Raw genomic sequence first — 16,702 nt, 5'->3', positions numbered from 1 at the left:
ATCCGTCTTTCCACTATTACTGAGACGGTGGATTCTTGAGCAGGGTGCAGAGAGGTGGTACACTGGACCAACTCCCCCTCTGGCTTCTCTGGGCCCTTTCACATTCTTCCCAGGGGTGGCCCCATGGGACCTACTCCCAAGTTTACTGGTTCTTGGGGCCGTTGGCTAGGCCCCATCCAGAGTCCCATCCAGTTCTCTGGGCCCTGCCATCCTTGGTTTTGCTAGGGATTACCTCTTGGGGGTGCAATTGGCCCTTCCTGTTGATATGCATATGGACAGTCTCATTTTAGGTGACTCGGGTCTTGGCATACACAACATCCTCCTCCTCTTCCTCCTTGATTCATTGGAGCTCTTCCTCTCAAAGGCTGCTGAAATGCTCCTCCTCCCCGACCACGCTCCTGTCCCTGACAGGAAAGAGCTTTCTTTACCATCATGCAGAACAGGGTTTGGCTTGCTGCTGTTTCATCCCATGCTCCTCCCATCTCTTCTCACTATGCCTTTTGTAGCTTTAACACAAACTCTGCTACACTCTCGTTTTCTTCCAATTTGATTTTCTCCACTCTTCCCAGGTCTGCCCACATCAGATATGAATCCTTTAGAGATTGCCAGATTCGATTACGGTGGGTCCCAAACGGATTGTATTTCTGTCCCTCCACCTCTCTTCTTAGGTTTGTATTTTGAAAAATTTCAATCATTTTGGCTTTTCCAAAAGTTCCTCTAGTTCTTCCTCTCCCAGTGTTTGTGTCCACTCCTTTAGTTCTTCCATGGTTAGCAGACTGTTCTCCGTTCTTTTCTCCATTCTCACCATTCGTTCATTCATTTCCTGAAGCTCACTCTCTCTTTTTCCTTTCATGGATGGTATTGGTGTCACTTTTCCTGCTATGTGATACTCTCCCTCTCCTTCCATCTCGGCTTCATCTTCTTCTTCTTTCTCATTGCACTGGCTCTGTTCCCCCTTCTGGGTTACAAGGTGGAGTCCTTCTCCTCCCGTCCATTTTATTTCCTCATCCTTTTCACATTGAGCAGATACAATTGCTTTTCCTTCTTCGTCATGTTGTTCATCTGGGTCATTCCTCGTTGAAGGCTCATTTTCTTCACTGTTCGGATCATCGATAAAATCAAACACTGAAATTACAATCTGTAGGGGTTTTGGAGATTCCACCAATGCACGTAGTATTGGGCTCAGCACTCAAGGCCGCCAGAGGCTCTTAGGTTTTTCCACCCAATTTATTTCAGGAAATTGCCAACACAATGTCTTTAACCTATCAAAGGCCATCAATGCCCACAATTTATCACTGATCTGCTGTTCCATCTGTCTCTTTTCAACCCCGTCTCTATCTTTGTATGTTCTTTTCGTCTCAAAAATGTGTTCTCATCCCCTTTGTTTCTATTGCTAAATCTGCCATACACCACACACACTGCTGCTACTCTCTCTAACCTTTCACTGTCACTTTCTCACCTCAACTCTCCAGCTATGTGGTGGGGCTTTCCCCTGTGTATATGTATAAGTGTCTATGTGTGTGTGTATGCGCTACTTCTATGAGTGAGTGTCAACTTACCTTACTTAACCTTCTCCTCTTTCTCTTTCACAGTTTCTGCTTACAGCAGTATCCACATTAACCATCTAATCATCCACACCACTACACCAACTTCTGCTTCTATTTCTCCTAACACAATCCCCAAACACACAACAACCTCTGCTGCTAGCAGCAACTCTTCCTCCATTATCAACACATTCTCAACAGTTCACAATATCATATTAGTAACACATAAACACTTTTAACACATTTCCTCGGGTCCAACCCTGCATCTGAAAACTTTTCCCATTTTCTGCAGTGGCACACCAACCTCAGGTCCAACCCTGCATTCCCGAAAACTAACCTGTTTTCCGCAGTGACTCACAGAACATCCCTACCATGCAGACCTGTTACTACAACAGTGGTACCTAGGGACAAATATTTCCACCTGCCTTAATTTTACTATACTACCTGCATTACCCTGCAGGAATTTTCACTTGTACCACCTATCTAACCCAGCAGGAATTTTCTTGTACACACTTATTCACTTATAAAATCTCAAAAACCCTAAAACACTTTGCCTGTTTCTTTGCCTGTTCTCATCTGCTCTTTACATTCACTTCCACCCTCCAGTTCTTGGCATGAGCCCAACCGCCTGCACCTTCCCCAGGGCAGCTCTTCTCAGACTACAGATACAGATTTAACACAGGCTTTGAATATAACAGGTGCCTGCTTACCTTTTCTCTATTTTGATGCCAGCAATCTGTAGCCCGTAGTAGCCACAGTCCTAGCTCAGGTCTCGTACTCACATCAGCCTTTTCATGCAAGATCTCGGGTTTCGGCACCAATAAATATGTCGAGTGGACATAACACCGGGTAGAATTTAGGTGTGTGTCTATTTCTCTTAGCTTTTCATGATCTTGCCCAATGAACTCAATAAACTATCAAAAACTTAGCCAAAATAAAGGGGACCTCAGTCAGTAGATGAGAAGAAGCAGATTTCTTTATTCAGCCATGCAATCAATCACATGTATTTCTGAAGAGAGCAGCTGATCTGAAAATCCCCAAAAATTCCCCTGTACGTATACCACAGGCACCCTATGGCGCTTGCTCCTTAAAATTTGAATATGTTGAGCAGGTTCCCATTATTTTCATGTTTGAGCTAATTTGGCCCGTCCTTACATAATTTACATGCTTTACCTTTTCCCATTATTTTCTTATTTGTCCTGATACCGCCCCTAAATTGAGATCATCCTCCCCTTGATGACGTCACTTTTTCCCCTCCTCAAGCTCCCCTTATTTTTAGGCTAATTTGGAAAATTTTAAGAAAAATAGCACCTACATATAAGCGCCCACTTCCTTATCAACTTCATTTGACCGTGACCTCTCAAGCTGCCCACAAGGTTCATCTTGACCGCATACACTGTTTTCCACAAAGATGTGTAAGTACCCTGACCTTTTCTCTATGTCATCTTGACATTGACTTTTCATTAAATGATTAATCTAAGTTAGATGCACTTCTATTTTTAATGTAACTAATCCTTGCCATTATACTGTTTCACATCCTCGCTTCATTGACTTTCTACTGGCATTGGACATGCACCACTTTTCAAAGCATCCAGACTGAAGACTTCCCTAATGAGATCTCTTCTGATGATTCTTCCTCTGACACTTCTTCACCTCCTAGCTCTCCTGACATTCCCCTGCCTTCTCCTGGCTTTGTGCCTTCACCCAACTCCGTACCTTCTCCTCATCCTGAGTATTCACCTCAAATTTCCCCCATTGATTACTCTCCCACTTCTCCTCAGCAGCCTGAGGTCCCTTCTTCTACTTCTGACCCCCCGGTCCCACTGATCCCATTGGATAGGCTGACTGAGCTGTAACTCCTAATGTTTCAATAAATTTCTCTCTCCTTTTTCCAGTCTCAGTGTGGTTATTACACCAGTACACTAATATTAATGGTTATGCATGATTATTATAAATTTGCATTAATCAAAGCCAGCTACTACTCAATAGATAAATAATTTTGATAGATAAACACTACTTTTAGGCAGAGTATTGCTAAGTTAAAGCAAAGCATATAATTTTTCTCCAACAGAACCTCACAGAAATGGTTGAGCTGATTAGCATGTTTTATTTCAAGTAAGTTCAGAACTGATTTGTCATTAAAACACAGGCAAAGACAACAAATAAGACTAAATGATCAGTGAGTACATTTTGTGATTAGTGAAAGATAGATTAGTTATTATCATATAATTTACTCTGATATGTGATTTCATAAGAAATAGTGAGATTAGTATTTTGATTATTCATTATATGTAGTTGTCCTCCTTCATGTTCTCACTTTGTGAAGTCATGCTGTGAAACAGAAAACAAATAATAAAATAAGGTAAATGTGTCAGTTTTCCTCTTCAAGCATGTACAACAATTTGTTTTTGTTTTTTTGCAGCAAAATGAATAACAGCACTAATCTTTTCATTTTATTATCCAGATTTGGTAAAAAATGTACCTTAGTAGCAGCAATCAAAGCGGACATCATTAAGACTGGTGTCATCTCCTGGGCCCCGAGGCGACTCCACTTTAGTTTGGATGCCGCAAATCCCGGTTCCACCACAAAGTGAGCTCCAGGAACCCCAGCTACCCCAGCTCATACCATTGCCTTCCAACACATAGCCTGTGGAGCACTGGAACCTGGAATGATTAGTTATAAACACATTCCCTGTTATCTTTTCCAAGTCATTTTGCTTTATCAAGCAAACTTATTAACAAGACATGATCAAATGCGTGACATGTTCATAAGTCATTGAATAATCAATTAATGCTTAAAACTTTATGCTGCATTAATTTGGGTCAAAAGCAACTTATGTAAAGCATTACGAAATTATAGTTACAGATTAAATGATTTGTGAATACCAGGAATTAGTTTTTTATTACTTATATATAGATCATATTGAATGTGTGTTTTATTGTGATTTACAAATTACCTTATGTTGTTAGCAGCAGTATCATCCCTTGTTAATCCCTGATAACTCTCTACTCGCAGCTGGAAAGCTTTCAGTACTCCCCTGGGACACCAAAAAGGCTGTGACCAAGATCCCCAGCTGTAAAAAAAACAAAAAAAACAAAACAATAGTTAATACCATTACCACTCCTACCACTACATTTACTATTAATACTAATAATAACTTATAGTTTATATAATTTTATTAATTATGACACCGAATCATGTTGTATGTATGTATGTATGTATGTCCTGTAGGTCTTTTATCTATGTATATAATATTCACTACATATTGTATGCCTTATTTTTTCTTTATATGCAATATTTAATACATGGGAAAGAACATACACAATGTGTAATTTGTTTTACCTTCCTACAGCAGATCTGATAGTTGTGTAGCCCCCGACAATACCGCTGGAGCCGATGGGTCTAGAGCAGTGAAGAGCAATTGCATTTAGGGCTGTGTCATCACTCCAAATCCCCTGATATGACTCAACCTAAAAAAGAAACAAACAAAGAAACAAAAAAAAAATACTTTGAAAATTAAAATCATTTGTTGATTAAATTTATTTGTATGGTCATTTAAACTGGGCCTTTGACCAAAATCTACACAGCTCTGTGTAATGGTTATTGTTACAGTCTCTGGCCCACTGGAATCTTTGCTAACATTACATGGTTTAATACCGTTATTGCACCTATAGAAATATTAATAACTGTAATTATATCACAAATGAGTTGTACTCACCCTGAGGCTAAAGCCTGTAGCATAGGTGCCTGTAGGACACCTCTCTGTAATTCCCCATGTTCCCCAGATCTGTCCATTATACACAGAGATAGAACTGGGAAACGGACCGATAAGTCTGCTTTGTGTGTCGTTGACACTTGCACACTCCCCGTAGGAGAGCATGAGCAGAGGCAAAACAAGCAGAAAATACATTCTCTTGGATTGAGCTGAAACTGAAGTGAAACTGTTATCAGGTAATCAGAATGATTCTCCCTGCAAAAGTGTTCATGCTGTCAGCAGATGCTTCTGTTTATATACTCTACCTAGCCAATCAGTGCAAAGTGTGACATCAGCATAGACTGCAATTATCATATTTTCTCTAAAATTTTTTGGCATTAATCCAAGTTGAAGCCAGCACACAGAATGTTAAACTGGCTAAAGTTGATTAGTTTCCACTCATTTCTAGTTCAAAATAATTTTAATGCAAGGACAAATGTTTTCCATGGTTTTAGCTTGTGTGTGTGTGTGTAATAAATATTATTATTATTATTATTATTATTATTATTATTATTATTATTATTATTATTATTATTATTATTATTATTGTTGTTGTTGTTGTTATTATTATTTACTTATTAATTAATTCAATATTATTGTCTGATTAACATATTACCAATATAACATGTGTGCATGATCATATACAACATATTTTCATTAATTATGTTGGATGGATATTACATTTCTTATACAATCTGGTATATACTGTACTTAATATTTAGATAATACAAGAAAGATTTAACAGAATGGATAATGAACATAAATAAAAGAGTGTTTTCCCTGTCCTTGTTAAGTAACATTATTAAGAAGTTTCAGAAAAAACAAGTGAAATTTCCTTGTAAACATTTCCTTGTTCCTTATATCAATAAATAAACAGAGATGAATTAGATTAAATTACTGAGCTCTTACAACTTGTTTAATTATATTACACATTACCTCTCTTATCTGGCAAGTGTTTAGATCATTTATGAAGGCCTTTTTACTTTGAAATGTCTGTAGAACGTGACTGGACCTGTGACAACTTTGATCAGCTTGACCACAGTGTATATAAGATTACAGTGTGTATAGGAATACATTGTATATGATCACAGTGTGTATAAGATCGCAGTGTGGATATGATCACAGTGAAGGTCAGAACAAAAACCAAGCCATGAAGTCCAATGAACTCTATGTCAACCTCTGTGATCGAACTGTATATGAATATGCAACAATGCAGTATTCTTGAGAAATAAGCAACAGTATATTTGTCACTCCAGAATAACAAGACATAAATAATGTATTCTGATATAATCAATCAAAACTTTTCTTAATGTTATAACACACACACACACACACACACACACACACTGAATATTTATGTATTTATATAATCCCCTCCAAAATAATTGGAACAGCAAGGCCAGTTGTATTGTTTTTGCAATGCAGTGAAGACATTTGGGTGTGAGATGAAAAGATGAATATGAGAGCAGAATTTCAGCTTTTAGTTCCCGATGTTTACATACAGATGTGTTACTTGGTTTGTTTGGTAAATATGTTTTAAGCTGTAAGTAGAATTAGGGCTGAAAACTACTAAACAGTTCTTGGTATCTAGATATGAATATGAGAAAATGAAAGCTAAAATTCTGCTCTGTGTTCTCATAGTCTTCTCATAATCGCCTGACATTCCTACAGTATTTTTGGTCTGAATGTTAAGAATGTTATGCAAAGGAATACAATGTAAAGGAATACAATACAATACAAATGTTTTCTTTAACAGTGCAGCTGAACAGAAAGTAAAACTAAATAAAAGATTATGAAAATGAATCATATATGTTCGTCATGGTATATTAATAACATTGTTAAACAAACACACAGCAATTCATGACAAAGTGTTAAATTACATAGCTTCTTAAAAAACGCTGTGAGCAGTGAACGCGTGAACGTAAAATTTTGTGAAATTTTGTGAATTTAAATCTGAACCAGAGATCTGAAATCTAAAGGAAGATTACCTCTCTTATCTGGCAAGTGTTTAGATCATTTATGAAGGCCTTTTTACTTTGAAATGTCTGTAGAACGTGACTGGACCTGTGACAACTTTGATCAGCTTGACCACAGTGTATATAAGATTACAGTGTGTATAGGAATACATTGTATATGATCACAGTGTGTATAAGATCGCAGTGTGGATATGATCACAGTGAAGGTCAGAACAAAAACCAAGCCATGAAGTCCAATGAACTCTATGTCAACCTCTAGAATGTTCATAGGCTTCAGTGCGGATGCACTGAAAAAAATGAATTCACTCAATTTTCTTAAGTGGTTGCAATCAATTTATTTTAGCTACATTTAAATAAATAAATTGAGTTCAAAGTCAGTGAACTTAATTTATTTATTTAAATATAGCTAAAATAAATTGATTGCAACCACTTAACTTAAGAAAATTGAGTAAATTCAATGAATCATTTTTTTCAGTGTGGTTGTAGACAAACCCATCATCCCTGGGCAAGAGCATAACCCCCCATATTTTTGAGAAATTCTAGTTTATTGTTTATGACAGAACTGATGTTTTTACATTACTGCTCCAGTGTTCATCTCTTTAGAACAAAAATATAAATCAAAGAATAGTAAACCTTTCAGTTTAAGAACTACTTACTTGAAATCTCACTGGAATGGAAAAAAAAATGCTTTTATGATTAAGAAATTGTTTTAAATAATATTTTCACAATGGAACAAGGGAACAGTTTAGGATGATTTTGTTTGCATCTTTTATGTTACCTTCATTTTGTTCATTTTCACTTTAGGTATTTGTGCCCTGTAACACTCCTAATCTCTAGCTCTAACAATTTTTGCTTAGTCTACGTTCCACCTGCATTTTTCTGCAAACCATGAACATATGTCACGTTAACTGAAGATGCTGATGCCTTGTGATAACACACAAGGATGTTTAAAATGATGGAAATGATGGAATTTAAGCCACAGTTCCAAAAAACCCTAGATCTAATTAATGTAGTTTGAAAACCAAATTGCCTGAGAACTAATCAGCATTTATTTCCTTGTTACTAAACACTAAAATATTTTCCTGTATTGCACAAAAACATTGTACACTGACATAGATTGTTGATGGAAATCTGATGGTTGTTAAATGAAGCGTGGTCGAGAGCAGACACTCCCTTGTTTGTTATTTGACTCAATAGATTACTGAAAGAGATTTTTGTTTAAAAAAGGGTGCAGTTAACATCTCTGTTTTTTCCCCTGTCAGGTCATTTCCCTGTTCTTATAAATTGACCAAAAAAAAGTATAACATTCACAATTTAATATGCTTTTATAAATTGAAAAGAAGTACACACACATTCTGCTGCAGACCTTAATAAAATAATAATGAAATGAATTAATTTATAAATTTTGAGGTGAGAAAAGTGAAATACATCAAATGAGATATTTAAATACAGATGTTTGAAAACTGTACTCAAGGCGAGTAATAGTAAAAATTTAACTTTTTTAATCTTCCCAATCCTGCAAACAAGCCTGCAGTTCCAAAAGCCAAACCAAACCTTACCCTTACAAAACCACCAGCATCAACCTGACAACCTAAACCAAAAGTGTCTCTTGTTTGTGTGACAAATAAAGACGACTTAACTAATGTAAATGATTCTTGAAGCTGTGTATGTTTGTTCTTTTCTTACTTAACAAACTGAGATGTATACCATAGTATGTCAATTTTATTATTATTATTATAATAATAATAATTATTATTATTAAATAACGTTTATGAAATACAACAAACATAACATATGTAAAAACATGTGTACCCTGTCCAAGGAATGCATTATTGTTCAGATGTTTGAGATACAAAACAAAACAAAACTAAAAGTAAAGTTTCCTTGATTGACATTTCCTTGTTACCGAGCAATAAGGTATGTTCCTGAATTATAAAGAACCATTTTACATTGACGTGGATTGTTGATGCAAAGCTAATGGTTGAAAAATGAAGCGTGGTCGAGCGCAGACACTCCCTTCTTCCTTCTTTGTTACTTGACCCAGTAGATTACTGAAAGAGATTTTTAATTAAAAAAAAAAAAAGGGTGCAGTTAACATCTGTGTCTTTCCCTGTCAGGTAACTTCCCTGTTCTTTTCAATTGACAAAAAGAAGTTTAACATTCACAATTTATGAACATGTTTATAAATTGAAAAGAAATACACACACATTCTGCAGCAGACTTAAAACTTAAAAAAATAATAGTAATAATAATGAGGTGAGAAAAGTGAAATATATCAAATGAGATATTTAAATACAGATGTTTGTAAACTGTACTCAAGGTAAAAATGTGACTTTTTTAATCTTCCCAATTCTGCAAACAAGCCTGCAGTTCCAAAAGTGAAACCAAACCTTACCCTTACCAAACCACAATGACAGGGTAGTTACCACCAGCATCAACATCACAACATAAACCAAAAGTGTTTCTTAACTACAAATTTACATCAATCTGTATATTTAAATTCATAGACAAAATAGTATACGGTTAGTAATCAGCACTTAAACACTTTTTATGACTTGGGAAATTAAAAACAAAATCCAGTCCTCTTGTTTTCATTCTGGTATGGAGTGTTTTATAGGTACAGATTTGGTATAAATATACCAAATATATATTGGTTAAAATAACATAATTATATGTTAAACAAGAAATCTTTTCACATTTATCCTGTTTATCATGATAAGGTCATCTTGTCGATGTAAACTTTAAAATAAACAATAGTTTATCTGATAATGGGCTATTTCCATGTTTCTAAACACTAAGACATATTCCTGCATTATATAGAAACTCTATAATTGCTTTAATTAAACATAATTACATAGTGTGCACATTGTGACAGTTCATCAATACTCCAGGCATGATTATTTGACTGTGTAGATCTCAGAACAATATTAAGAGCAATCTCAGTATTCATTGTGTTTTTATGTATGCCTTCCTACAGTATATTGTAGAAAGAACTACTGTGAGGCGGTGTTATTATTTCAGGGTTCAATTCACTGCTTTCTCTATGTGGAGCATAAAAACTGCACAGAACAACACTTTCCTCTCCTTGTAAATCACTTCATGTAGTTAACATGCGCTTCTAAGACAATTCTAAAAATAGATGCATCAAACTGAATATAAATTTAATCCAATGTCAGGGTGTAAATCTGTCCCAAATCAAACTTTGAGAGTAGTTAGTTTAAAACTAACATTGTTTAGAATTTTATTTGAACATTGCAAATAACTAATAGTGCTCAGATTTATCATATCCAACCAGTAGTATGATCTGACATGAACATGAAACATTACATTCATCATCGAGATACAGGGAAATGATTAGTGTTCATCTTTCTTACTGAATCCTAAACCAAATTTTCCTAATGAACATGAAGGAATCATGTGTTTTTCGAGTAATTTTGCTTTTATAAACTTGCAACACATCCTGGCAAACCTTGAATCCTGACATTCATGTGGATGTTACTATGACATCATATCTAAACATGGTTGCAGATTAAGAAAACCCCACCACTGTATTGTATTTATAATACGCACTGTGTACTACAACATTTGTTCAGGAGTGGACTGTGGAACATGACAAATAGACTTGGCCTATGTATTACCATGCTGACAGTTCAATCAAGCATCTGTGGCATGTGGCCTCAACGGCTCAGAGCTGTTTTGGTGGCACAAAGGATATTCTTCTTCTTTCAGCTTTTCCCTTCAGGGGTTCCCACAGCGAATCATCTCTCTCCACCTATCCCTATCTTCTGCATCCTCAACACTTGCACCCACTAGCTCCATATCCTCATTTATTACATCCATATACCTCCTATTTGGCCTCCTGCCTGGCAGCTCCATGTCCAACATTCTCCTACCAATACTCACTCTCCCTCCTCTGAACATGTCCAAAACTCACTCTCTAAAACCCTGTTAAACAAACTAGTTGAAAATTCCACTGCTTCCTCTCCTAGACACTTCCAGACCTCCACCGGGATGTCATCAGGACCAACTTCCTTTCCACTTTTCATCCTCTTCAAAGCCTTCCTGACTTCATTCAGAGTTCCTATTCTCAGTTCTACACTCTTACCTTTCCACTTCTCTCTTTGTCTAGGCACTCTCCTCACTCCCTACTTCTTCAACCAAAAATAGCCCAATTTCCACCAGCACCGATGGCAGTCATTGTTAACCCAGGCCTTGACCGATCCGGTATGAAATTTGGAGAATTGACGATTCACATGATTAAATTTGGCAATGTTTTACGCCGGATACCCTTCCTGACGCAACCCTCTCTATTTATCCGGGCTTGGGACCGGCACAGAAGTCACTGGACTGTGATCCCCATGGCTAGATTGCACAAGGGATATATACCCATAATAGGCAGGTTCTTTTAATATTGTGGCAGATCAGTGTATGTCAATTCCCAGAAACACTGAAGTTATATTGAAGCTATGTAACCTCAGCTATATCCACCTCTTCATCGGTATTTTAATACCAAAGATATTTTTTTTTGTTTGTACCTGCCCATGATCTTATCTAACAAATTATTTCCCACTATATAAAAAACAGCAGTTTGGGGAAACAGAAACTAAAATTCCATTCATCTGACTGCATCCAAAAATGTAGTCAGACATGTTTGTGTAGTCCTTTCCAAAATCGTTTAAATTTCAGGTTAAATTAAATGAAATTAAATTAAATTAAGATGCCTGCTCTTTTATCCATTTTAAAATTAATTTATTCTATCCATTATCTGATCCTGGAACTCAAGATTGTACCACCAACCAAGTTTATATCGAACAATATGAAAATATATTACTGAAATAGTAAAGAGCATTTTTTGTTTATTGTGTTATTTTTGGTATTAACTGGTTAACACACATTGGTTTGAGGACACTCAGGAAACTGATGAGCAGAATTTATAGTAGCAACTGCAAATATCTGAAGATACAATTGTGGTGGGAAGTTTACATCCCGCCTTGCTGAATATACAAAATGTTCATTCAAAAGTGATAAGAGGGATCTTATAAATTCCAGGGTTTTTTTTTTATTTAGTTCTGCCCTAAATAATCTATTTCACATAAGAGATGTTGAAACATGCAGTCCAGAATACAAAATAATTACTGAATTCACACAAATGAACCAGTTCAAAAGTTCACCTACCCTTGATTCTTAATATTGTGTGTTGTGACCTCAACTGTACATGATGAGAGACAAAAAACAAAAAACAAAAATACTTTTACTGCCTCATCAGATTTCAACCCAGTTATACCTTATTTTGATATTTTGGACCAGCGTGATAAACAGTGCTCTCCATCACCATCATCAAATGGCAACAAAGAAAAAAAGCTTTTGGAATAATGGAACCCACATAATATTAGGCAGGTGGTTTTAATGTAATGGCTGATCATTGTATGTTAATTCCTGTACGTGCTAAGAGAAAACAACTTATTTGCATATTGAGTTGTAGTTCTTTCCAGAATCTTTCACACGTAGACTGGGAATCGAAAGCGCCACATTTCTAAGGGCATTGTGGGGAAAACGAATCTTAAAATCCATTCCTTCAAATGTAGTCAAACTTGTTCCATCTCATTCTAAAATTGCAAGATTTTTTTCAGGCCATGTCCCAGATATAGGTCTGTTTCCTGTGCCTGACTAAACATGCCAGATCATGTACACCCCTTCATGGCAATGGCATTCCCTAATGGCAATGGCCATTTCAGCAGGTTAATGTACCCTGTCACACTACAACATTTGTTCAGGAGTGCAGAACATGGCAAAGAATTCAGGTATTAACCTGTTCGCTAAATTTCTAAGCTCTCAATCCAGATATCTGTGGAATGTACTAGACTAACAAGCCTGACGCACAAAAGTTGTTTCTATGCAAAGAGTTTGAGTAAATATCACTTTTAAAAAATGAGTTTTATTGCATTACTTAAACAGTATGAGTACATGAAACAATCACTAGGTGTACTTAATTTTGTAAGTTTAAAAAACGTAAACTATTAAGTTTTACCTAAGGCCACACCCCTGTTTCAGCTGACTGGCTCAAGATTCAAAACTAGTCTGGGCTTGTTTGTTGGAGGATACTGAGAAAATTGCACCTTTTTCTTAATTTCACAGAATAAATTTGGTCTTTTCTGCAATTTACCTTCTCCTTGGACAAATATGTTTTCTGCCTGAAACTTAACTGCAGTAACATGCAGTTGATAAAAACAGCATTTGCATTTTTCTGTTTTTCACAAGTTTGGGCTGTTTTAAACGACAGGTGACTGCAGTAAAGAAGAGGCCATTTTCTTGGTGAACTTGGTCAGTTGTTTTCTGTGTTTATGTACTCCAAATTAGAAACAGTTGGAACTTTTCTAGCTAGAAATATGTGTACATCTGAATGTATGTAAATTTGAGGTTGACTCCAATACATACAAAAGCAGCATGGTATTTTTTTATATTTCATGCCCACTTTTCATATTAGTCTCATTTATTGCCCTACTCTTTATTCCTCCTTACTCCTTTATTTACTCCTCTTTATTGTCTTGTCTCTCACACAACGAAGAATCTTAATCCTTGGACATTCCAGTGGGAATTCTCTGCTATGAGGACCACAGAGCCACAAGCCCAGCATCACCACAACTGAACCCCTCAAGAGTGGGAATTATCCTAGAGGGCAGCCTTGTAATGGATGCACTCAGCAACCTGCCTCAAGCTATGTGCCTCTTGTTTGGCTTTACCTCCACTTGGAGTACCCGAAGTGCATGAAAAACACTTTTATCTTTATTCAGCAGGTAATGCTAAACGTAGGTCGAAGTGAGCTACCACCAAAGGTTCAAAAGCTGAAGAATGATCTTGCTGTGTAAGACACATTCATGACCATGGCACAATTTCAAATATTCTTGCTGTTGCTCATTTATATGTGTATATTTATGTGTATGTATATATCATAATATATGTGATTGTTAAAAATGTTTGTTTAACTAGAACTGAAATTGTTTAACAGAGGACACATTTTAGAAAGTTTGTGTATTTAGCAGGTAAAGCAGAAAAGTCCCTGTAAACCAAGGGTTCCCGAACTCTGGTCCTCAAGGCCCAAAGTCCTGCTTGTTTTCCAACTACCATGCCTGACTGAACACACCCAATCCAGGTAATCAGCAGCGTGCAGGGCAGGGTTAGTTGGAAAACAAGCAGGGCAGTGGGACTTGAGGACTTGGTTTGGGAACCCCTGCTGTAAACAAAATGGTTTCATGTTGAACGTTGTAACATATTGTGCCAGTTAAAGTTTAAGGCAGTTATCATCCAAGATTCAAAAGCAGAAAAATGAGCTTGGAGTGTAAGACACTTGTGATGACTGTACAGTTGGTCTTAATACTAACAGTGCCTGCTTTGTTGTGTGGCGCAATTAGACTGCACTGAGAGGTATAAATAATCATACCTGCTTTTGTATCCACTTATATGCTGCTACATGGTACAGTAAGTGTTGTTAAAATGTGTTGAAAACTTGAAATTTATTCCCTAAGCAAACTTTTAGAAAACTATGTCGTTTCATAACAATACACACGTTGTTCCATTTGCTAAAACAAAGGAATGTAGTTTTAGGGTGTTTCAAAGTGATTGTAAGAGAAAATAGAAGAACTACAGTTTATTTTGCTGCAGACAGTTGCTCTCACAATCAATTACCTGCTGGTAAAAAAGGCATTTTGGTCATATAACTGTTCGTCATTTAAAGCTATTTAAAGCTTATTTGTTTGTTGTTGCTTTGTAATATGTTTCAATAAAATAAACAATAAAAATGTACTGCATTATGTGGTCATTCACAAAAACAAACAAACAAAAAAACTAACTGAAGTGGAATTTTTCTATCCCAATTATTTTAGTACAAATATGGTTTTAAGTATATTTGACTTAAAATAATAAGTTCCGACTCTTTTGCATTTAAGTTGACTCTACTTAAACAAATTCATTTTTTCTACTGTCGATTACTTAAAAAAAATTTAAGTACAATCAACTTAGCCGGGTTTACAGTGCATGAGGACCCACCTTGCAACTTGCAGGACATAAAGAATCTGCATTTACATTACATTTCTGGCATTTGGCAGACGGTCTTATCCAGAGCGACGTACAAAAGTGCTTTGAAGTCTCTATCAGTTAATACATTAACACTGTTTCAGTAGGTCACAAATTTAGGATACCATCAGCCTAAAAACTACTTAAAATAAACAGGGAAAAATAAGAGCTAGTGCTTCAGGAAGAGGTAGGTCTTCATCCGTCATTTGAAGACGAGTCAGTGACTCGGCTGTGCAGACATCTAGGGGAAGTTCATTACACCACCTTAGTGCCAGAACAGAGAAGAGTCTTGATGTATACCTACCTTTTACCCTGAGAGATGGTGGGACTAGTCGAGCAGTGCTAGTGGATCTGAGGGAGTGAGGTGCAGTGCGAGAAGTATTAAGAGCTTTGAGGTAAGATGGTCCAGCTTTGTAGGCAAGCATCAGTGTTTTGAATCTGATGAGTGCAGCTACTGAAAGCCAGCGGAGGGAACGCAGCAGTGGGGTGGTGGGGGAGAACTTAGGCAGGCTGATTACAAGTTGTGCAGCTGCATTTTGGATCATTTGCAGTGGACAAATTGCATTCAGAGGTAGACCTGCCTGTAGAGAGTTGCAGTCTCAAAATGACAAGAGACTGAACAAGCACCTGAATAGCCAGTATGGATAAAAATGGGCGAATCCTTCTGATGTTGTAAGAAAATGTGGCACAATAAGGGTCTGCTGTTAATATCCTGGTGCCAGATACAACAGCACACCTTCAGAAGAATTGTGGAGTCCATGCCGCATGCGTCTGAGCTGTTTTGGTGCCACAAGGGAAGATATTAGGCAGGTGCTTTTAATGTTGTGGCTGATCAGTGTATGTCAGTTTTTAGAAATGCTCTGAGAAAATGCAAAAACTTGTTGAGCTGTAGTTCCTTCCAGAAACACTGACATTAAATTAAAGCTACATAACCTCAGCTACATTGGTATTTTAATACCTAAGACATTTATTTTTGTTTGTACCTGCCCATGAGCTTATCTAACAAATTATTTCCCAATATATAAACAGCACTGTGTGGAAACTGAAACTAAAATTCCATTCATCTGAGTGCATCCTGAAATGTTGACAGACATGTTTGTGCAGAGAGCTGTAGTCCTTTCCAAAATCTTTTACATTTCAGGTTTGGGGAAAAAGGTTAAATTAAATTAAAGTAAGATGCCTGTTCTTTTATCCATTTAAAATTAATTCATTCTATCCATTATCTGATTCTGGAACTCTCAAGATGGGACCACCAACCAACTTTATAATCAAACAATATGAAAAATATATTACTGAAATAGTGAACAGCATTTTGGTTGATTTTGTTATGTTTTTTATATTTAACTTTGGGTGAAAG

The 16,702-nt window shown here is 36.5% G+C and overlaps 1 protein-coding gene across 1 annotated transcript; it reads right to left on the bottom strand.

The window, feature by feature from the left end:
- Window positions 1–3,631: 3,631 nt before the first annotated feature.
- Window positions 3,632–5,520, bottom strand: LOC131369583 (vitelline membrane outer layer protein 1 homolog). The gene is made up of 5 exons (XM_058416413.1): window positions 5,264–5,520; window positions 4,888–5,015; window positions 4,502–4,618; window positions 4,027–4,208; window positions 3,632–3,875 (listed from the first exon to the last, which is right to left on the bottom strand). The coding sequence occupies exons 1-4, from the start codon at window positions 5,453–5,455 to the stop codon at window positions 4,028–4,030; spliced, it is 618 nt and encodes a 205-aa protein (XP_058272396.1). The 5' UTR covers window positions 5,456–5,520; the 3' UTR covers window positions 3,632–3,875; window position 4,027.
- Between the last annotated feature and the right edge of the window lie 11,182 nt (window positions 5,521–16,702).

The sequence above is a fragment of the Hemibagrus wyckioides genome, linkage group LG18, assembly GCF_019097595.1.
Source record: "Hemibagrus wyckioides isolate EC202008001 linkage group LG18, SWU_Hwy_1.0, whole genome shotgun sequence".
NCBI classification, from domain to species: domain Eukaryota; kingdom Metazoa; phylum Chordata; class Actinopteri; order Siluriformes; family Bagridae; genus Hemibagrus; species Hemibagrus wyckioides.
The sequence above is the reverse complement of the archived record's forward strand: the minus strand, read 5'-3'. Positions and strand labels throughout refer to the sequence as shown.